Source organism: Monodelphis domestica, chromosome 2 (assembly GCF_027887165.1).
Source record: "Monodelphis domestica isolate mMonDom1 chromosome 2, mMonDom1.pri, whole genome shotgun sequence".
NCBI lineage: Eukaryota > Metazoa > Chordata > Mammalia > Didelphimorphia > Didelphidae > Monodelphis > Monodelphis domestica.
This window is the reverse complement of record NC_077228.1, coordinates 43,627,046-43,651,676: the sequence shown is the minus strand read 5'-3', so window position 1 is coordinate 43,651,676 and position 24,631 is coordinate 43,627,046. Positions and strand designations below refer to the sequence as shown.

Below are 24,631 nucleotides of genomic sequence, written 5' to 3'. Positions count from 1 at the left end.
AGAGAGTGGGATAATGAGTTAACTGAGGAAACAAAAAAAGATTACAAGGCAGGGCAGGGCAAACCATTGAGGCAAGGTGGTTCAGTGGAAAGAAATCTGATTTGGAATCTGCTGATGCCTTTCCTCTGAGATTATTGTCAATATCTTCTTTCTCAATTTTTATTTGAAAATTTTAATTTAATTAATATATTTGGAATATTTTTCCATGGTTACATGATTCATGTTCTTTCCCTCCCCACCTCCCACCCAACCCTTCTGTAGCCAATGAGCAATTCCACTAGGTTTTACATGTGTCATTGATCAAGACTTATTTCCATATTATTAATATTTGCATTAGGATGATCACTTAAGAGTCTACATCCCCAATCATATCCCCATTGACCCATGTGATCAGGCAGTTGCTTTTATTCTGTGTTTCTACTCCCACATTTCTTTCTGTGAATGGGGATAGCATTCTTTCTCATAAATCCCTCAGAATTGTCCTGGATTATGGCACTACTGCTAGTAGAGAAGTCCATTACATTCAATTGTACCACAGTGTATCAGTCTCTGTGTATAATGTTCTCCTGGTTCTGCTACTTTCACTCTGCATCAATTCCTGGAGTCGTTCCATTCTAGTTCCCATGGAATTCCACCAGTTCAACATCCCTTTTAGCACAATAATATTCCATCACCAACAGATACCACAATTTGTTCAGTCATTCCCTAATCAAAGGGCATCCCCTCATTTTCCAATTTTTTGCCACCACAAAGATCTCAGCTATAAATATTTTTGTACAAGTCTTTTTCCTTATGATCTCTATGGGATATAACCCTAGCAGTGCCATTTCTGTATCAAAAGGCAGACAATCCTTTAAAGTCCTTCAGGCATATTTCCAAATTGCCATCCAGAATGATTGGATCAATTCACAACTCCACCAGCAATGTATTAATGTACCAATTTTGCCACATTCCCTACAACTATTTTCCTTTGTTGTCATTTTAGCCAATCTATTAGGTGTGAGGTGGTACCTCAGAATTGTTTTGATTTATATTTCTCTAATTATAAGAGATTTAGAACACTTTTTCATGTGCTTATTGATAGTTTTGATTTCTTTATCTGAAAATTGTCTATTCATGTCCCTTGCCCATTTGTCAATTGGGGAATGGCTTGCTTTTTTTTTTTTTGTACAATTCATTTAACTTCTTATAAATTTGAGTAATTAGACCTCTGTCAGAGGTTTTTGTTATAAAGATTTTTTCCTAATTTGTTACTTCCCTTCTAATTTTGATTGCATTGGTCTTGTTTGTACAAAACTTTTTAATTTAATGTAATCAAAATTATTTATTTTACATTTTGTAATTTTTTTTTCTAACTCTTGCTTGGTCTTAAAATCTTTCCTTTCACAAAGATCTGAGAAGTATACTATTCTGTGTTCACCTAATTTACTTATAGTTTCCTTTTTTATATGCAAGTCATTCACCATTCTGAGTTTAATTTTGGTGTAGGGTATGAGGTGTTGATCCAAACCTAATCTCTCCCATGCTGTCTTCCAATTTCCCAGAAGTTTTTGTCAAAATAGTGGATTTTTGTCCCCAAAGCTGGGATCTTTGGGCTTAACATATACTGTCTTGCTGAGGTCACTTCCCCCAAGTCTATTCCACTAATCCTCCCTTCTGTCTCTTAGCCAGTACCATATTGTTTTGATGACCACTGCTTTACAGTACAGTTTAAGATCTGGTACTGCTAGGCCCCCCTCCTTCACATTTTTTTCCATTATTTCCATGGATATCCTTGTTCTTCCAAAATGAACTATGTTATGCTTTTTTTTTCTAATTTTTTTTCTAATTCAGTAAAATTTTCTTGGTAGTTTGATAGGTATGGCATTAAATAAGTAAATTAATTTAGGTAGGATGGTTATTTTTATTATGTTAGCTTGTCCTATCCATAAACAATCAATGACTTTCCAATTCTTTAGATCTAGTTTTAATTGTGTGGAAAGTGTTTTGTAGTTGTGTTCATATAATTCTTGTGTTTATCTTGGCAGATAGATTCCTAAGTATTTTATATTGTTTAGGGTGATTTTAAATGGAATTTCTCCTAACTCTTACTGTCAGGATGTGTTGGAAATATATAGAAATGCTGATGATTTATGTGAGTTTATTTTGTCTCCTGCAACTTTGGTAAAGTTGTTGATTATTTCCATAAACTTTTTAGTTGGTTCTTTAGGATCCTTTAAGGAGACCATTGTATCATCTGCAAAGAGTGATAGCTTGGTCTCCTCATTGCCTATTTTAATACCTTCAATTTCTTTTTCTTTAATTGCTGCTGCTAGTGTTTCTCATACAATGTTAAATGATAGAGGTGATAATGGGCATCCTTGTTTCACTCCTGATCTTATTGGGAAGGCTTCTAATTTATCCCCATTGCAGATGATGTTGGCTGATGGTTTTAGATCTATACTGTTTATTATTTTTAGGAAAGGCCCTTCTATTCCTATACTTTGTCATTTTTTTTTGCATCTTATTCTAACATCTTAATCAGAATGTGAGCCACTTGTGAGCAGAGACTGCTATACATCTTTGTGCTTTGCTTATATCCCTTCTACCCAACAAGAATATTGCCTGTCTTTACTGATGAGAAGTTAATTCAAAATCAAGGAGTTGAATTCAAGAAAATGGCTTAAATGACAATTTTATCTTCTCTCCACCTATAATGGAGGGAATCTGATTTAGAAGAGAAGTGGGGTAGAAAAAGGAGACAAAAGGAGGCAGGACAGAGTGAATAAGTGGAATTTGAATTATTACCCTTAGGCTAAAACTAAGGGATTTCATTCCGGCCCAGCCTTTCATGTCCTTTGTTCCAGGAATATTATTCAGGCACATTTAGATAACCATGAAACATGTATTCTCTCTTGACCATCCTATCTCCTAATAGATACTGACCACAGGGATTGGGAAGGACCTTCTTTTATAATTCATATAGGGAACTCCCAGTTGAGGAAATTCTCTCTACCAACCAATATAAGTTGGGACCTTCTCTGCAATTTATAGTCTTGTGTTCATTGGCATGTTCTTCAGATTAACTAAAATATTACTTATTGATGACTTTTTTCTTTGCTCAATCACTAAATGTTTTATTTATTTTCTTAACAGCTTGTGAGTAAAGGAGCTACTGTAAAGAATGGGGAGTGGATGAATGGCACCGTTATTGTTGACAGCACAATAGGAAATGATACTCTATTTCTTGTTACATGGACAGCACAACAACCCCAAATATTTCTCTCAGATCCCAGTGGGAAAACATATAACACTTTTTCAGTGGATGCAAATTCCAAAATGGCACACCTTCAAATACCAAATACTGCCAAGGTAAGGAATCATTTTTGACTCATTTTTTTTTAATTTTCAGAAAAATGAGCTAAGATTTTAATACCATTATTAGAACTTTGCAATTATTCTTGAGTGATTTTTTTTACTAAAATATATACTCATTCCATGTATTTTAGAAATGTGATAATTGACTACAAAAAGGAAAGGCTTAAATAAATGACATGTAATTTAATACAACAAAATTATTTATTTTATATCTTATAATGCTCTCTCTTTCTTGGTCATAAATTCTTCCCTTATCCATAGATCTGAAAGGTAAACTATTCCATACTCCTTGAATTTGCCTGTGGTATCATTCTTTATATCTAAATATGTATAGTTAAGAGGATTTATATGAACAACCAAGATTAGAAGGAAAGCAGAAAGCTGAGGGGAAATTTTACAGCAAGTATCTCTGATAAAGGTCTTATTTCTCAGATATATAAAGAACTGATTCAAATTTATAAAAATAAAAGTCATTATCCAATTGGTAATGGTCAAGAGATATGAATGCATTTTGCAGATGAAGAAAGCTACTTATAGTCATATAAAACATGCTTTAAATCACTCTTGATTAGAGAAATGCAAACTAAAACAATTCTGAGGTACCACCTCACACCTATCAGAGTGGTCAATATCATAGAAAAGAAAAATGATAAATGTTGGAAGTGATATGGGAAAATTGGGACACTGATACACTGCTGGTAGAGTTTTGATCTGATCTAGCCATTCTAGAGAATAATTTAAAACTATTCCTTAAGGGTTATAAAACTGCATCCCCTTTGACACACAGAAATATCACTGCTGAGTCTGAATCCTAAAATGATCAGAATAAAGGAAATGATCTATTTGTACAAAAATATTTATAGAAGCCCTTTTTGAAGAAGCCAAGAATTGGACTTTGAGGGACTGTCTATCAGTTGGGGAATGGCTGAATAAGTTGTGGTATATAATTGTAATGGAATACTATTGTGCAATAAGAAATGATGAGCAGTATGATTTCATAAAAATTATTTAAAAAATTTAAATCTCTTAATATTCAATGATATTTTATTTTCCTAATTACATGTAATAATTTTAACATGTTTTCCAAAATTACAAAATCCAAACTGCCTCCTTCCCTCCCCTCACTCACAGGTGGTAGCAATTCATATCTGGGCCATACATATATTATCATGTGAAACACACTTCCATATTGGTCAGTGTTGCAAGAGCGCACTCATAGAAAACCAAAACTCCAAAATAAAACCACAAATATACTGATGTGAAATAGAACATGCTTTGATCTTCATACATCTGAATTCAACAGTTTTTCTCTGGAGAAGGATAGCATTCTCCATCATAAGTCCTTCAAAATTATTCCAGATCATGGCCTTGCTGAGAGTAGCCCAGTTATCACAGCTGATTATCATACAATATTGCCGTTGCTCCTGGTTCTGCTTATTTTTCTCTGCATCAATCCATATAGAACTTTCTGACTTTTTCTGAAATCATCATTCCTATCATTTCTAATAACACAATAGTATTCCATCACCAACATATAACAGAATTTGTTCAGCCATTCCCCAATTGATATTTCCAAATTTCCAAAACTTTGCCAGCACAAAAAGAGTTGCTATAAATATTTTTTGTACAAATAGGTCCTTTCCCTTTTTTATTATCTATTTGGGATACAGACCTAAGTAGTGGTATTACAGGATCAAAGGGTATGCTGTTTTATGACCCTTTGAGCACAGTTTCATTTTGCCCTCCAGAATGGTTGGATCAGTTCAGAACTCCACCAACAATGCATCAATGTCTCAATTTTGCCACATCCCCTCCAACATTTGCCGCTTTCCCTTACTGTTATATTGGCCAATTTGAGAGGTGTAGGGTGGTACCGTAGCATTATTTTAATTTACATTTCTCCTATAAAGAGTGATATAGAATATTTTAATATGATTATTGATAGCTTTGATTTCTTCAACTGAAAATTGCCTGTTCATATCCGTTGATTATTTGTCAGTTGGGAAATGGTTTGTATTCTGGTAAATTTGACTTATTTCTCTATAGATTTGAGAAATAAAATCTTTATCAGAGAAATTTGTTTTTAAAATTTTTCCCATTTTTTGCTTCTCTTCTATTCTCGATTATGTTTGCACAAAAGCTTTTATATTAAATGTAATCATATTGTTAGTTGTAAATCTTATAATGTCCACTATCTCTTGTTTGGTCATAAATTCTTCCTTTTTTAATAGATCTCCCAGGCAAACTATTCTATGTTCCCCCAAATAACTTATGGTAACACTCTTTATATCTAGATAATATACCCATTTTAATATTTTCTTGGTATAAGGTGTGAGATATTAGTCTATATCTGGTTTCTACCATACTGTTTTCCAGTTTTCCTAGCAGATTTTGTTAAATCATAAGTCCTTATCCCCAAAGCTGGGGTGTTTCAGTTTATCAAACACTAGGTTGCTAAGGTAATTTACCCCTGTATATTATATATATAATCTATTTCATTACTGTACCGTTCTATTTCTTACACAGTTTCAGAGTGTTTTGATGATTACTGCTTTACCATACAGTCTTTGAAGTACAAATTTTGGAAAGACTTGCATGAACTCATTAGTATCATTGAATACAGTGACAGCAATATTGTTTGATGAACAAGTGTGAATGACCTAGCTATTGTCAACAAAACAATCCCAAGGACATATGATGAAAAATGTCATCTGCTTACAGAGAAAGAACTGATCAAAATACATCATCTTTCATTTTCTTCTCATTTTTATTTGATATTTCTTCCACAAAATGACTAATATAGAAAACTGTTTTATGTGATTGCATATGTAAAATCTATATTATAGATTGTCTCAGGGAGGATAGAAGGGAGAAAGAGTATCTGTTATTAAAACGTTTTAAAGAATGCTTAAAAATATACTATAGCAATAAAATGACTGTCAAATGAGGTATCAGAAAGGCAGGATCTTGACTAAAACACAAGAGAAGTTAGGAAGATAAGCCAGGAAGTTATAGAAACCCTCTCTGATTGGTATGAACATAATTATGATATTCAATTTCCCAATCCAGAACTTTAGAACCCATGTGTTCTAGTCTAAAGTCTTTGCCTTGCTTTTGAGAAGATAGGACCATGACAGGGGCATACCTTTTAAGTCACATTTTTTATAACAAAGGTTTCAAGATTAATAGGTATTATGCATATCCCGGAGAACATTCTAGTCTAGATATCCCACTTATAGGGAAGACTAATTTGAAGAGACTATTAAAGATGACAGAGAAGTAAAGACATATAAACTCTCTAATAGATGGTTTTCTTGAATTTTACTTGTATAAATCTGATATCACCTTAAGATAGTGGATGATAGAGAATGTAGGTAGGACAGGTCTTAACAGAGTTTTTTTTTTTTAAACCCTTACCTTCCATCTTGGAATCAATATTGTGTATTGGTTCAAAGGCAGAAGAGTGGTAAGGGCTAGGCAATGGGGGTTAAGTGACTTGCCCAGGGTCACACAGCTAGGAAGTGTCTGAGGCCAGATTTGAACCCAGGACCTCCCGTCTCCAGGCCTCGCTCTCAATCCACTGAGCTACCCAGCTGCCCCCAACAGAGTTTTGTTTTAAGGAATTTCTATTGCTTTTTTCAGGTTGGAATGTGGAGGTATAGCCTTAAATCAAATGCGCAAACCTTGACCCTGACAGTAACCTCTCGTGCTGCAAATCCTACTGTACCCCCCATTACAGTGGACTCTAAAATGAATAAAGACACCAGCAGCTTCCCTAGCCCAATGATTGTTTATGCAGAAGTTCGCCAAGGATCCTTGCCTATTATAGGAGCCGATGTAACAGCCCTCATAGAATCAGCAGATGGAACAACAGTGACATTGGAACTCCTGGATAATGGTGCAGGTAATATATCCCCCACAAAAACCTCAAGCTTCTTTTTCTTTTAAGAAAGAAGTATGATACCTTTTTATTGCATGCAAACTCCAAAATGGTGCATCTCCAAATACTAGATGCTGCCAAAGAATCAGCTTTGTCTCTTTTCTCCTAAATTTCTTTAGAAAATGACTGCCTCTCATGAAATCTAGATTAGTATTGCTTTCTGAGAACATTTTTTTGGACAATTATATTTAATTAATTAATTTAGAATATTTTTTCCATGGTTACAAGATGCATGTTCTTTCCCTCCCCTCCTCTCAACCCCCTCCTGTAGCTGACACACAATTCCCATGGGTTTTACATTTGTCATTGATCAAGAACTATTTCCATATTATTGACATTTGCACTAGGATGATCATTTAGAGTTTGCATCCCCAATCATATCCCCATCAACACATGTGATCAAGCAAGTGTTTTTCTTCCATGTTTCTACTCCCACAGTTCTTTCTCTAGGTGTGGATAGCTTTCTTTCTCCTAAGTCCCTCAGAATTGTACTTGATCATTGTATTGCTGCTAGTTCAGAAGTCCCTCACATTTGATTGTACCACAGTGTATCAGTCTCTGTTTATAATGTTCTCCTGGTTCTGCTACTTTCACTCTGCATCAATTCCTGGAGGTCATTCCAGTTCACATGGAATCCTTCCAGTTCCTTGTTCCTTTAAGCACTATAGTATTCCATCACCAATTTGTTCAGCCATTCCCCAAATCAAAGGGCATCCCCTCATTTTCCATTTTTTTTTGCCACCACAAAGAGCACAGCTATGAATATTCTTGAACAAGACTTTTTTCCTTATTATATTTTTGGGGTACAAACCTAGCAGTGCTATAGCTAGATCAAAAGGCTGACAGTCTTTTAATGCCTTTTGGTCATAATTCCAAATTGTCATCCATAATGACTGGATCAATTCACAACTCGACCAGCAATGCATTAATGTCCCAATTTTGCCACATGCCCTCCAACATTCATTTTCCTTTGTTGTCATTTTAGACAATCTACTAGGTGTGAGTTGGTACCTCAGGATTATTTTGATTTGCATTTCTTTAATTATAAGAGATTTAGAACACTTTTTCATGTGCTTATTGATAGTTTTGATTTCTTTATCTGAAAATTGCCTATTTCTGTCCATTTCCCATTTTACAATTGGGCAATGGCTTGATTTTTTTGTACAATTGATTTAACTACTTATACATTTGAGTAACTAGACTTTTGTCAGAGATTTTTGTTATAGATTTTTCCCAATTTGTTGCTTCTATTCTAATTTTGGTTACATTGGTTTTGTTTGTACAAAACCTTTTTAATTTAATGTAATCCAAATTATTTATTTTATATTTTGTGATTTTTTTTCTAACTCTTGCTTGGTCTTAAAATCTTTTCTTTCTGAAAGATCTGAGAAGTTTCTGTGTTCACCTACTTTACTTATAGTTTCCTTCTTTATATTCAAGCCATTCACCATTCTGAGTTTATCTTGGTGTAGTGTGTGGGATATTGAACTAAATCTAATCTCTCCCATACTGTTTTCCAATTTTCCCAGCAGTTCTTGTCAAATAGTGGATTTTTGTCCCCAAAGCTGGGATCTCTGGGCTTATCATAGACTGTCTTGCTGAGGTCATAAGATATCCCGTCTTACCCACTAATCCTCCCTTCTGTCTCTTAGCCAGTACCATATCGTTTTGATGACCACTGCTTTATAGTATAGTTTGAGGTCTGGTATAACTAGGCCACCTTCCTTCACATTTTTTTCATTATTTCTTTTGATATTTTTGATCTTTTGTTCTTCCAAATGAACTTTGTTATAGTTTTTTTCTAATTCAGTTAAAAAGTCTGTTGGTAGTTCAATGGGTATGGCACTGAATAAGTAAATTAATTTGGGTAGGATTGTCATTTTTATTATATTATCTCATCCTACCAATGAGTAATTAATGTTTTTCCAATTGTTTAGGTCTAGTTTTAATTGTGTGGAAAGTGTTTTGTAGTTGTGTTCATATGGTTCCTGTGTTTGTGTTGGCAGATAGATCCCCAAGTATTTTTATATTGTCTAGGGTGATTTTAAATGAAATTTCTCTTTCTAACTCTTGCTGCCTGGATGGGTTGGAAATATGTAGAAATGCTGATGATTTATATGGGTTTATCTTGTATCCTGCAATTTTGCTAATGTTGTTGATTATTTCCACTAGCTTTTTAGTTGATTCTCTAGGATTCTTTAAGGAGACCATCATATCATCTGCAAAGAGCTTGGTCTCCTCATTACCTATTTTAATACCTTCAATTTCTTTTTCTTTTCTAATTGCTACTACTAGTATTTCTCATACAATGTTAAATAATAGAGTGATAATGGGCATCCTTGTTTCACTCCTGATCTTATTGGGAATGTTTATCTAACTTATCCCCATTGCAGATGATGATGGTTTTAGATATATACTGTTTATTATTCTTAGGAAAAGCCCTTCTATTCCTTTACTTTATAGTGTTTTCAATAAGAATGTTGTATTTTGTCAAAAGATTTTTCTGCATCTGTTGAGATAATCATGTGATTTTTTTTGTTGATATGGTCAATTATTTGAATGGTTTTCCTAATACTGAACCATCCTTGCATTTATGGCATAAATCCCACCTCATTATAGTGAATGACCTTCTTGTCACTTTCTGGAGTCCTTTTGCTAGTATTCTATTTAATATTTTTTCATTGAGGGGATTGCTCTATAGTTTCTTTCTCTGTTTTTGACCTGCCTGGCTTTGGAATCAGTACCATATTTGTGTTATAAAAGGAATTTGGAAAAACTCCTTTGCTTATTATATCAAATAGTTTGTATGGTTATTAGTTCTTTGAATCAGAATTCACTTGTGAATCCATTTGGCCCTGGGGACTTTTTCTTAGGGAGTTCTTTTGATGGCTTGTTCAATTCCTTTTTCTGATATTGGATTATTTATGTATTCAATTTTTTCTTCTGTTAATCTAGACAAGTTATATTTTTGTAAATATTCATCCATATCACCTACATTGTCATATTTATTGCCATATAATTGGGTAAAATAGTTTTTAATGATTGCCTTAATTTCCTCTTCATTAGATGTTGTCTCCCTTTTCATCTTTGATACTGCTAATTTGGTTTTCTTTTTTCCTTTATTTTATTAGATTGACCAGTACTTTTTCTATTTCATTTGTTTTTTTCTCAAAGTATCAGCTTCTAGTCTTATTTGTTAATTCAATAGTTCTTTTAATTTCAATTTTATTAATTTCTCCTTTATTTTTTTTTTAGTTTCTCTAATTTAGTTTTCATTTGGGGATTTTTAATTTATTCACTTTCTAGTTTTTTAATTTGCATGTCCAATTCATTGACCCGTCCTCCCTAGTTTCTTTAATATATTCACTCAAGGATCTAAAATTTCCCCTGAGTACTCCTTTGGCTGCATTCCATAGATTTTGAAAGGATGTTCCATCATTGCCCTTTTTTCTGCACATGTCTATTGAAGGCCATTCCTTAGATAATTAAATCTTGAGTTTGATGCAGACATTCCAAATCTTGTTAAACTAAAAAGGGAGGAGAAATGTAGAGTTTCCAAGACCTGATTCTGTTATTCCAAGTATCTCTATTGTTATTGATCAGTATATCAGTAAAGGAGTTTCTTTGTGTGAGAATTCACTATATCAATTAAATCACAAATATAATTTATATCCTACTATATTGATTTTTTTCTTTCACTAATTGATTTTGGAGAATCACATTATTTAATTTCTAGTTTTTTATTTGCCTCTCCATGTACCCTTACTAATTATTTTTTTGAGAACATTTCATTAAAGAGAATGTAACAAAGATGTTAGAACTCTGGAGAAAACTGAATGAGAATAGAAGAAATATATACTGTTTTCTCACTGGTAAATGGTACCTACAAACAAATTTGAGTATGTAGTAAGGCATAAAAATCTTTCAAATGTATAACTCCACAGCCCTTTATTAATAATGCAATTACTATTTTTGCTTTTGGTAGAAGAATTTTTCTTCTATTCCCATTCAGTTTTCTCCAGAGTTCTATCATCTCTAATTTTTCTAAAATTCTCTTCACCTTTTTCTTTCTTACTTATTTTTTGGCTAGATTTATCTATATCTGAGAGGGCATTCCCCACTAGTATACTTTTACTATTTCATCATGTAACTCATTTAACTTTTAAGAATTTTGATGCTATCCTATTTAGGGCATATATGTTTAATATTGATATTACTTCATTGTCTATGATAACTTTTTGCAAAATGTGGTTTCCCTGCTTAATTCTTTAATCAGACCTATTTTTGTTTTTCCTTTGAGATCATAATTGTTATCACTGCTTTTTTTTAACTTCAGCTGAATCATGAGATACTTTTTTCTCTTGATTTTGTGGAGAAAAAATATAATCATAATATGTATTATTCTTATTCTCTTTTCTTGTCTTTTCATTTCTTCTTATTTTCTTAATATTTCCAATATCTGTCATTTCTATTAACAGAATACAATACATTTCATTCACATATCACAATCTATGTAGCCATTTTCCTCAGTCATTGCTTTTGTGTTAATTTTGAGTATTTTGTCATTACAAAGCTTCCATGAATATCTTCATACATAATAAAGCTTTTTACCCTCTCAATAATGCCCAGAGGGACTAATCCTAGTAAAGGGATCCCTAGAACTCATCAAATCTTTCTATCTCTTCTTGACTTGTTTTCCATTGCTATGGCATATAATATCAGATACCTTGTTTTATTCTATCTTTTCAATCTTTTGGTTCTAGTATTCTGGTATTTGTTGCTTCTCAGAGAGATATTTATTTTTCAGGTCCATTCTGGTTGTCAAATAGTCCTTTTCTTGGGTAAAGTTTATCTAATCTCTTTAAACTACTTATTCTTTCCATTTTTCCTTCAAAACTTTAATTTTTTTAGTCACTTACTTCATTTCTTCTAGGGATTATAATAATTAAAATAGTGGAAGACATAAACTGTTGCAGATAAAAGAGTGGTTTGTTTAAATTGTGACCACAGAAATATGGTTTCAAGACAGCGTCTTGTTTTAAATCAAATATATAAGGTGGTCGCCAGGGAAAAAATTCCCAAATATGAAATATACCCAAGCCAATTGGGTTTTTAATAGAGATTTTAATTCATACAAATGAGGAATTAAAGAAAGGGAGAGAGAGAGAAAAAGGAAATAATGAGAAAAAAGGCTAGGCCAGCTTAGGCCAGCCATAAAAGAGAGAGATCAATCTGTCTTTTATCCACTCACCACAAGATTTGTCCAAGCAAGGATTCTAGTGTTCATAGAGACACCAGTTCAGCCTTGGCCAGCTGCCATCTCCAGAGAGAGTTCCTCTGAGACAGTTCTCAAGGCAGCTTTTCCTCTCCTTTTAAAGGGCATTTTCTCCTATGTCACCTCCCCTAAGTTCTCACATCTATCAATCACAGTAGACGTTTTCCAAAGGACAGACCATTCTGAATTCACATCTAAGAAGGCAAAACTTTTGATTAAGTTCACACCTGAAAAAAAAAAAAAACCTCTGAGTAAGTTCTCACCTCTTTGCTCCTTGTAAATTCACAAGTTGCCTGACCTTTATAGGTACTTAGCACCCTTTTGTATTAGATCTAAAAATAGGCACAGCCTAAGAACTTTTGCCTTACTATAAGTATGGGTTTAAGTATTTTTCATTGTTCAGAAAGGAGTTTCTTCCCTAAAGCAGGCTTAAGTAGGGGTGGAGCAGAGGTCTCACATTCCTGATCAAGTACCTTCATTATTTAAATGGGGAATGGTCTTAACCAAACCTTATGAAGTAGGGTCTGAGAATTTTTAAGATTCACAGGATTAATGCAGTCCTTGTGGAAAATCCAGTTTTCCCTTTGAGCCATTTCTTTCAGTAGTTAGTTACTTGTTCTTTCTTTGGCGAGATCTCTGGATCTTTTTTATACTAGTTAGTGTTTTCTTTGATTTCATCTCTGCTGCAGGATTAGGCCCCTATGGAACTTTGAAGTTCAAAACACTGCATCTTTAGATTCCTTTCTGGCAGTGACAGGAGCCTTGGAACCCCAGGGCCTGGGCTGTCTTGATCTGAGTACTGGTTGGCACCACACTGGTCACTGGTTGCTGCCACTGCAAACTTTCTGACCACCTAGACCTTTTCCAGGGAGCCCTCCAAATCTTGCTATCTCTGAACGCAGAGCTGGGAGAGGTTCCTATTGCCAGTGAGTTTCTGCCTGACTTTTTGAGCTGATCTGGAGTGAAAGCAGTCACTTTCTAGAGTTTCTTATTGGATTTCTGGATCATGATTAGATCTGATGTGCACTTCAGGATTTTACTAGACTAAGTGTGTGGAGCTGGCAGTCTGCCTACCATTCTGGCAGCATTCTTGGCAGGAAGTTATTCATATTGTTTCATTCTGAAAGAAAAGAATTAGGCTTATAACTTTTGGATGAGAAATCTAAAAAAATCTAAAAAAAAAATAAAAATAGCATTGTATACTTGAAAGAGCACTTGACCCTCTCTTTTGAAACATAACTATATGTCCTTGGTTATTGCTAACTTCACTGGGTCTCACTTTCTACAACTATAAAATGAGGGTTGGATTCAATGGCATTGAAGGTTTTTTCTAGCTCATGATTCTTGAAAAGCATGTTTCATTCTCTTTGAAATGATTCTGTGCCTTTGCTGAAGTTCTCCCTACCCTCTTCCATGATTCCTCACATCTGATTCTCAGAATCCATAGATTCCTTTAGACCACAATCAGGTCCCATCTCCTGATTCCTCCTAACAGTTACTTCCATCTGCATCCCCTTTCCCATTAAGTTACTTGGTATTCGCCTTTTATATACTTTATATTTCCCTTTCCACTACCCATCTGTATTTGAGTTGGGTCTGCCAAGTTAGATGTAATCTCCTCAAAGGCAGGGTTTGTTTCCTTCTTGTTAAAGTATCTCTACCTTACTGAATTGAATTAAATAAATGTTAGCATCATTCTATTTACTTGGAACATATGTAGCATCCTGGTTACATAGCAGACGGGTAAAAGCCTTACATCTTGGGAAAAGCATATATAATCTTTGACAACATAAGCAATCAAGGTTCTCTCTTAGATCACAAGGAAATAATATTCCCCCCAGTAACCTGGGTTAGGTGAACCCTTACAATGTAATAGAGAGGGTCCCACAGAAGACTGTAAGCAGCTATCAAACCAATTTAAATTGTATTTAACAAAAAAAAGAATTCAAAATAATTATAATGGAGGGAAAAACTTTAAGGCAGGGGTTCCTAAATTTTTCCATGATCCCTAAGAGAAAGAACAAAGTTCACACTGCATCAGTGTCATCTTGCTTCTGTCCCAAGTTCATCCCTTCCAGGGAATAGTCTATGTGTATGAACTTCAACAATGATGCCTCCTCTATCCTGGAGAATGTGCATTATTTTGCCTCTATATGTGATTAACAAATTTAATATTTAATTTAAAAGTGTGAATAAGGAAGGTATTTATTAAATTCCTATTAAGGTAAGGCATAATATTAGTAGCTAGAGCTACATTAACAAACAGTAAGCAATCCCTGACCTTAAGGAGCTTACAACCTACCTGGTTGAATACAACATATGTACAGTTGGATAAATGAAAATATATATATATATATATATATATATATATATATATATATTTGGTAAATTCAAAGAAATTTGGGTATGTGGGAGAGAATAAGGTAACAAGTAGGGTGTTAGGATGGAAATGACAGAGAGCAAAATTAGTTTGCAGGGGTTGATCTGGCCGCATACTAGGAATCAGAGATTCTAGAGTCCAGAGAGAGGATTTGAAGGGGCACAGACCATCTGAAGGGGCTTGCTTCCTGGTCCTTGGATCTGAGAGGAGGGGAGGTGGTCAAGCTCTGCTGATCCTGCTGTTGTCAAATCTACAGCGAGGTTGAAGGGAAACCTTTGGACCTTCTGGGAAATACCTTTCCTCACTAGAAGAGAGACATCCCAGAAAAACTTTTATAATATCAAGCCTGATCTAATCAAGAGTCAATGTTGGTGTGAGGCTGAGGCCAAGCTTAGGGTCTGGCCCAGTTGGGTTTGATGCAATCATCAAGAGTTCATTCCTGGTCATCTTAAAGAACTATTTCATCTTGTGAAACCAACAAGGAGGATTCATTAGAGTTAAGGAGAGACAAGAAGATTTGGGGAATTAACCAGAGACAGGAAAGGGCTTAGGGAGTGTCAAGGAAAATGAAGGCTTTCCCATGCAGGAACATAGAGGGAGAAGGAAGTGTTAGGGAAACCTTGTTCCTTAATCCTCCCTTCCTAATTAATCCTTTCTTTTTATTATTAATAAATCTTTTACCTTTAAATCAACACGGCTTGGCGGCCTGGTTGCACACTGGTCCCAGCAGGGAAGGCCATCGGCCTTTACTTCACTGAGGAATCCTGAGGGTTCTCATACACCTCAGTGTATCCTATTATTTCAGGGGAATTTGGAAAGTTCTTGTGTAGGAGATGGGAGCTGAATGCTTTAAAGGAAATCTAAGAATCAGAGGGAAGGAGCACATTTCAAAAATGAGACCCCAGTGGGACACTTCTGCAAAGGCAGAAGAGTGAGAGATTCAAGGATATGTATGGGCTTAGTTAGCCCACCAGGCCAACTAGAATGGAAATCATACAAAAAAAGCAATATAAAATAGCACTATTAAAATAGATGGGAGTCAGGTTTATGGAGGGATTTAAGAGACAACAGGAGTTTTTTAGAAATAATAGGGAATAGCTGAACATTTTTGTATAGTGAGGTGTTTTGTTCATATCTGTGTTTTAGGAGTGTCTAATTGGCAGCTTTGGGGAAGACTGACTACAGGGGGAGGATACTGGAGCCAGGAAGACAAATTGGGTTAATTATTCATTCAGGTGCTTGAGTTGGTTAGAGGCTGTCTGAGGAGAGGAAGAGACTGATGCAAGAGATGATATGGAGGTGGAATGAACAAGACTTGACAAATGACTGGATCTGGGGATTGAGAGAGAAACAAGAAATATGGGTTTAAATCCTGTGTCTTACACTTACTAGTTCTTTGGCTGTGGAAAAGTCACATAATTGATCTAAGTTTCAGTTTCTTCATTTGTATAATAGGTATAATAATATTTTCCCTCAGGGCTCTGCTGGTAAATGTTTAAGAATTGGTTCTCTTGGAGGGGGTGGAGTGCATAAAACACACTTCTAAGATTAATTGCCATCACATTTTTTCACATTTTTACATTTAGATAATCAACAAAATGATAAATCAAACCCCAATTTGTAGGTATTTCCAAGGTGTAAATGATGAGACTGAAAACTTAACAATCAGCAATCTCTAGTACAAATTGACTAGCACAACACTGTTATAGTACTTATCTTAGAGAGTTGTTGGGAGATTTCAATATGAACATGTTGGCAATAAGCTTTGAAAATTTTGAGGAACCTTGTAAATATGCGTGTTTGTTTTTAGAAGTGGCAAGTATGTATACCCAGATCTATATGAAGACCCTACTATTCTCTTTCAATGCCCAACTGTATTTTTGAGAATTTACATATTCATTCATCATGGCTGTGTTTATTAACTCCTTTATATCTACACAAAGGTGCTGATACTTCCAAGAATGATGGGGTCTACTCAAGATATTTCACAGCTTATAAAATAAATGGTCGATACAGCTTAAAAGTGACAGCCTTAGGAGGAACAAACACCCAAAGGTCAAGTCCCCAAGTGAATGGAGCCTTCTACATACCAGGCTGGGTAGAGAATGGTAAGGAACATCCCATGACAAAAATACAGTACATATTTTGAGTCGAGGACAAAAGTGGTTATAATTGAACTTTGATACAACTTGAATTTTAAACTAAAATTTGTTCATATCTTATAAGGGATTTGTTGAAGAACTGGAACCGTTTAACCTAGAGAAAAGTAGACTTATCTGCCATGTGTTTGACGGGATCTCCCATGGAAGAAAGGATAGATATGATCTGCTTGGCCCCAGAGGGCAAAACCAGCTCAGTGGGTGCAAGTTGTAAAGTAGAAGACTTGTGCTTAATAGAAGGGAAAACTTCTTTATAATTAGAACTTTCCCATATTGAAATGAGCTGCCTCAGTAAGGAGTTTCCCCCAATAGATGGTTTCCCCATCATGGCAGATCTTCAAGTAGAGCCTGAATGGTTCAGGTTTACTGTTCAGGGTTTTTGTTTTTTCACAAGATATGTAGTAGATGGAGTAGACCCACTTGGGTCCTTGACAACTATGAAATTCTGTAAGTTAGAGGCTACTTATCAAGTGCATCTTACTATAAGTCCATTATACCTGCTCTATAGAAAAAAATTCAACTAAACAGCATAACACAAGAAAGCAGTGCCAGTGTATATATAAATGGAAGAACAATCAGGTTTTTAAGTCCAATATTCCAGGACTGCCTACAATCATAAATATTTGGTTAGAAGCAAAAAAGGTTAGGCCTAGGTATCATAGCTTATCAGAATTGGAAGAGATCTCCACAGCCTTTTAGACCATCCCATTTGTAATGATTAAAATTTAGGGGAGATGGGGAGACTGAGGCAGGTAGAAATTAGTTTCTCTCTGCAAGAAGTATTATATTTTTTAGAGGTTTATTAAAGGTTAAAGATTAAAGAATATACAAGTAAGAAACATGTGCCTAGGCCAGAGGCCTAGACAAAATAACCTCACATCACGCAAGAGACGCTCCTGCTCCAAAACAGAAGTCCAAAAAGAGCCAAGAGACCCCTCAAAAGCCTTTGAATCAGTTTAAATACCTTCTCGATCTCGGCCCAGGTGAGATTACAAGGCATTCTGGGGAAGTGGAGCAAAGGCTCATGGGGATTGTAGTCCTGTATTCGAGTCTATTTTTTTACACATTGCTGGAACAAAAAATCTACCCTACAATGTATTCTATCCATGATTGTCAGGGCCTGCCTGACAACAGTTGGGGGACTCTGAAGGTGGACAGGTAAGAAGAATGATAAAGAAACAGGATCAGGAGGGCAAGAGATGCTGATTGCGATTAAAAGGCAACTTTATTGAGAGTAATCATGATTTTTATAAAGAGAGCAAAACAGGCTGAGGTTTCTACCCAAGCTTTCCATACATATAGCAACAGGCAGTGTTTACATGGTAACAGGCAATGATTAACAGAGACCTTAAGTGATCACAATATATTCTGCCATACATCAGTGATTTATTGGGTATATGTTGTACAGGGGTTCTGAGAGATAGAGGGAGTTTCCATTACCTGATACAACTCAAGGGTTTTCCTAGGTTACATGATGCATACAGAAGAACTTGCCTGGGTTACATACACATACATGGGGCTTCTAAGGATACTGTACACAAACATAACCTAGATGCAGAAGAATAGAAGGGAGGGGGAATGTGACTGGGGACTTTCTACTCTGTGGGCCTGAGCGTTGCTGAATGTCTTTGGACCAAAGGGTCTCAGGCATGAGATACATGATATACTTGATATACTTTTTCTATGCAGGAGACATAAAAATGAATCCACCTAAACCAGACTTTATCAGTGATCTTCAAGGCAAGCAAGTGTGTTTCAGCAGAACATCCTCAGGTGGTTCATTTGTGTTAAGCAATATTCCAAGTGGCTCCATTCCAGATGTATTCCCACCATGTCAAATCACTGACCTCAAGGCTCAGATGGATGGCAATCACATTAATCTGACATGGACAGCTCCTGGGGATGACTATGACAATGGACAAGGTAAGTCTGAAGTTTGGTTTTGATTTAAAATATGAAGGAACAAACTTTTCCAAAGTGTCTGCTCTGTGCAAAGCAGTACAGTAGACACTAGAAAAAGAAAATGTTGCTTTTCCTAAGGGAGCCTGTTTTCTGATGGGGAAATACCACATGAACATAGTTTAGTAAACACCATTGATATACAAAAGATTTCAAATGAATTTCAAGAGGGAGAGAACATTTCAAAGCATTACAGAATATTAGGGCTGGAAGGGAACTCCAAGTCCATCTAGTCCAACTCATACCTAAATAAATGTTTCTTCTATAATACATCCTACAAGTGGCCATCCTGGCATTCCTGAACACTCTCTTCTGAGGGAAAATCTACTTCCTCCTAAGGATTCTGAAGACATGGCAGTTGAAAGATGTAGTTTTAAAACCAAAATTAGTTCTCAGAAATTCATACTTTTATACTAAGAGCAATTAAACTAAACTTATACTAAAGAAAGATGAAAGGTAATTAAAGGGGCAGACTTAGGGATAAGAGAGAAATTTTCTATAAATCGAAGTTACTTCCTTTGGGAGTAATTTTAAAACTTATCTGGGACTCATTCTCTAAATTTATCTAAAGTACAATTTCCCTCTCAATGGAGGAATTAACTCTATTGAGATCTACTAGATTAGATACCAGATTGACATTGCATGAATAAGAACATAAAAAGAGATGCTAGATAAGACTATAAATATGGCTTGCCATTGATCTCTTAGATGGGGACACATGTTCCTGCTCTTTGTGATTTTTATTTTTTCTTTATTAAATCTATACAAATATTATAACTAGTTTAATCTCCTTGTAGCCGAACAATACATTATAAAAATGAGTGAAAATATCCTTGACCTACGGGATAAGTTTGATGATGCTCTCCAAGTGAACACCAGTGACCTGATACCTGAAAAGGCCAACTCCCAGGAATTCTTTATTTTTGAGCCAAAAGACATCAATCTGGTCAATGGCACCAACATCTACATTGCCATCCAAGCTGTTGATAAAGCAAATCTGAAGTCCAGCATATCCAACATTGCACAAGTATCTGTGTTTATACCTCCAGAAGAGACACCTTGTGCAGGCAATAACATCTTTAAAATAGTGTTGAAGTGGCTGGGTGAGTTGCAGCTGACAATCCCCAAGGAAAGCACTACATAAAGAGACCTCAATCAGCACCTGTTTTGTGAAATTAGTATAAATTCCAGTTTTTCTTCTGGATTTCTCCCACCTCATCCATTTCCTTTTTGATTATAAATGTTTATATTTCTGGCTTCTGTATTAGAAGGATATATTGATCTATGTATTATTAAACATGAAACAACTGGATGTATATGTGAAAGAACTATTTAGCCACATGTGACATTTACCATCTTTTTATTCATGATACTGACAAATACTGACAAATAAAGGAAACTCATTTAATAATTTTTAAAATGTGTTTATTTGGATAAGGACTAAAATAGTTTAGAATGGTACTAAAACTTGCTCTTAAAGAAGAAATAGGAAAACATGCTTCCCTCTTTGCATTGCAGAGGTAGGGGACCATGGGAATAAAATATTCCATCTACAATAGGAAGTGGCCAGTTTGTTATTTAGTTTCACTGAACTTCTTAAGAAAATAAACTTTTATTATAAAGGATGGATTGTTGGTTAGGGGCAGAAAGGGAAATATTTTTAGAAACTAACACATAAAAATGAAAAGACAACAACAGAAATAAAGCAAAATAATTAAAATTTAAAGAGAAAAAACAACAATATTAAATGATCACTCATTTAGTGGACAGCTTGAAAAATAATCAGCTGAACTAAGACTTTTAAAGAAATTCAAGAGGTTATAAGTGAATTGTTCTATATATCAAAGATTGGGAGCAAACGATCTATTTTATCTCCCCACCTCCTGGTAGGGAAGAGAGAATCTGTCCTATGTACCCTGACTCAGAACAATCACACTTTAATGCTGCTAGGATGCATCCTTTGCCTGACTATGCATTTTAGCTCCTGCTCTAACCTGGGGATAGTTGTTCAAATTTAAACCAACCCAAACCTACCACCCTGTTTTCTGGCCCTTTAAATGCCAGGCTAGAGAACCTTTACCCTCATCCCTTTGCTTCTCTAGCTCTGGGGACAGTTATCAAATCAGCATCATCATGACTGGAAAGAATGTGTGACTAAGTATCATGTGACATCACCTGTGCTTTCCCAGAGAAACAAACTTCCTGGCCATCATTCCGCTTTATCTGCTGTCTTTCCCTAACAGAGTGGAAGCTCTTTGAGGGCCAGGACTCTAGCTTTCTCTACTAGTATACTCTTAGCACAGTACCTGACCCAAAGTAAATACTTACAAAATCATTTTTTCATCCAAATAAATGTGAAGTGAGTGCTATCATCACTATCATCACTATTTTAGAGATAGCACTATCCAATCTCTAGGATATTGTCCAGCTTGAAATAGTAAAACCCCATGAACTTGGAATCTTTGGACTGAACTTTTTACTTCACAAGTGAAAACTGAGTATAGATTTGTACCCTGTCTTCCCCTGCCTTCACTCAAATGCAAAATCTCTGCTCCCCTTTTTTTTTCACCTCCTACTGATCAATCTTCCACTACTTTTTAAAATCACTTAACTTCAACACCAAACCAGCTCCCTTCCCTTATCTTTGATAAATTTCTTAGCTCCTAGGAGACACTGTTCTTCTGACCTATTACACAGTAATGATTCAGGAATTCAGATAAATTAGCATAATTGGAAAGCCAGGTCTGGATGCAGCAGGATTGATGGAGATTGAATCAGACTTGACTCAACTTCTCATTCTGACTCATTGACAGATGATCTAGTGTTCCAATTGCTGCCTGTTTTTCAATTTTAATTTCCCTAGCTCAAAAACGATTTGCTAGTCATAAGTAAATCATTTAAATGTGTTGAGAACCTTATAAAAAGAAAAGACCAAAGAAATGAATGCATTATATGTTTGATAAAGAAAAAAAATGTGTCTCAAGCTAGTCCTGTCTTCTCTGGCACTCAACTACTTATCTGTAAAATGAAGGGATTGTATTTAGTGACCTCTGAGGGCCTTTCTGTTTCTAAATCTAAGATCCTTTGAAAGTCCAGAACTTGGCTCATTACTTTAGTGTCTACTTTTAAGGAAGCAACTAAATAAATTCAATAATTACATTGATATTTTACTTGCCGATGTTATTATGGCATTGAATACATTAACGACTTGGGATTTCCTCAAACTTCCAATTTAGAATTCCTTTTTCTTCACTCTATTAGCTAATAACTCATTTGTTCTCTAGGTGATAAGGCCTAAAAATTTGCCTGATCCACAAAGACTAACCCAGGATAATTCAGCTAGTTGTCAAGGGTGGGATTAGAACTAAGAGCTTTCTGATTCTCAGTTCTGCTAAAACAAGTGGCCTCTCTCTAATATGTCATTTTATTACCTTAATATATTAAATATTTCACTGTTTTATTTGGTTACAGTCAACATTTAATGAACTAGAAAACCTATTCAATGTGATGTAAATATATCAATTTACACTTAACGATTTTAGCTATATTGTGAAATAAGAATTTGAAAAAGTCTCCCCCAAAACAAGGCTTTCAGTGAACATGCCCAAACATTCGGGGTTTAAAAAACAAATAGTATGGATGGTGGATGGCCTCACAATCATGCCATATGAGAAGGAAGGAAGGTATTTGGGTTCCTATGTTAGGAATGATGGCTGATTTAAGCTATTTGAAGGACAAGCATGTTAAAGGAATAGACTTCTTCTGGTTGGCCTTCAGAAGGCAAAATTAGCAGCAGTCATTTAAAGGTGTAAAAGAGGCAAGTTCAAGTTGACGTAAGAGAAAATACCCTAAGATTTCTTGCCTCAGATTTTGTTGTCATGGGAACTCCTAGTACAATTTTTTAAAATTCTTTACAAATTTACTCTTTACCAATTAGTCAGTCATTTTTAGTCTTGGGGAATTTCCTGAGACACAGAAAGGTTAAATGTTCACCCAGCATCACTCAGCTTTTATATGTCAGAAGTAGGACCTGTGGGGGCAGCTGGGTGGTTCAGTGGATTGAGGGCCAGACCTAGAGAGGGGAGGTCCTGGGTTCAAATCTGACCTCAGATATTTCTTAGCTGTGTGACCCTGGACAAGTCACTTAACCCCCATTGCCTAGTCCTCATTGCTCTTCTGCCTTGGAACCAATACTAAGTATTGATTCTAAGATGGAAAGTAATGGCCTAAAATAAAAAGAAGTAGAACCTGAAACCAGGTCTTTTGGACTCTTTAAGATCCAACTTGTGTCCAATTAGCCAAGCTATCTCTTTTCCTAACAAAAAGAGAGAACCAAGAGTACAGTTGGCCAGAAGTATTAGACCCAAACTTCCAGTCACATGCTGTATAAATGGACATTTTGAACCCTAGACTTCAATCCTCAGAAATCCTTGGTATTTCCCAGAATTCCCTATAATCTCAACTGAGTCTCCACATAGGTAAGATCACAATTGGTATTTAACTGGCAGTAACGCCTACCACACTGCTCTCTGCCATTGCAATGATGTAGGAAGTTAGTGGTAAACTAAGCACGGGGATTCTGAATTGGCTAATCAGCCATGGGCATGTGGTTTTTATTTTGTATCTTCTTTATTCCTTGATTTCTGATAATCCTTAATAAACCTCATAAAATATAATATTTTTATTAGTAGAGGTATAATTTAATTTTTACAATGCAACTGGAAAAAGTCCCCTGTGCAATCTGAACTAGATTAAAATGGAATTGGAAAATGTTTAGTACAATAAACAAAAATTCAATAAAACATAATATTAATTTGTGGTTTTCTAAGTCACTGTATGAGCCTCTAGGGTTGTTTTTTCTATTTGAGCTTGATACCACTAAGTAAGCTACTACCTTGAAAGGTTGTGGGATTCCCTTCATCAGAGGTCTTCCATACCTGTCAGAAGTGTTGCAGAGGGGCTCCTCTTTTTATGCTCAAGTTAGATTTGAAATCCTCTGCAGTTCCTTCCAACTCAGCTTCTCACATTCATCTCCAGACTTTTTCAACAGGATATCAACTTGATAGATGAATAGAAGGTGGCAAGAGAATCTATTTCTTACAAATAGCAGGTTTCCTTACACTCAGATGTTCCTAATGGAGCACAGGGATCAGTTGTAAGACTTCCATGAATCTGTAATAATTAAAATAGTGGAAGACATAAATTGTTGCAGATAAAAGAGTGGTTTCCTTAAATTGTGACTGCAGAAAATATGGTTTCAAGATAGTGTCTTGTTTTTAAATCAAATATAAGGTGGTCGCCAGGGAAAAATTCCCAATTAGTAAATATACCCAAGTCAGCGGGGTTTTATAGAGATTTTTAATTCATACAAATGAGGAATTAAAGAAAAAGAGAGAGGAGAAAAAGGAAACAATGAAAAAAAGGCTATACCAACCTAGGCCAGCATGAACCAGCCTAAAGCTGAAAACCCTAAGAGAGGGATCAGTCAGTCTCTTATCAACTCACCACAAGATCTCTGAGAGGGAGCCCCAAGAGAGACCCTTCAAGGCAGCTTTGGCCAG

The 24,631-nt window shown here is 35.4% G+C and overlaps 1 protein-coding gene across 1 annotated transcript in view; it reads left to right on the top strand.

The window, feature by feature from the left end:
• Positions 1–20,469, top strand: part of CLCA1 (chloride channel accessory 1) — a 47,330-nt gene extending 26,861 nt beyond the window's left edge. The window contains exons 10-14 of the mRNA XM_001365327.4: positions 3,136–3,351; positions 7,000–7,261; positions 16,896–17,060; positions 18,801–19,034; positions 19,868–20,469. Coding sequence (XP_001365364.3) covers positions 3,136–3,351; positions 7,000–7,261; positions 16,896–17,060; positions 18,801–19,034; positions 19,868–20,214 — 1,224 coding nt within the window. The 3' untranslated portion in view covers positions 20,215–20,469. The remainder of the gene's footprint in view (positions 1–3,135; positions 3,352–6,999; positions 7,262–16,895; positions 17,061–18,800; positions 19,035–19,867) is intronic.
• Positions 20,470–24,631: the final 4,162 nt, after the last annotated feature.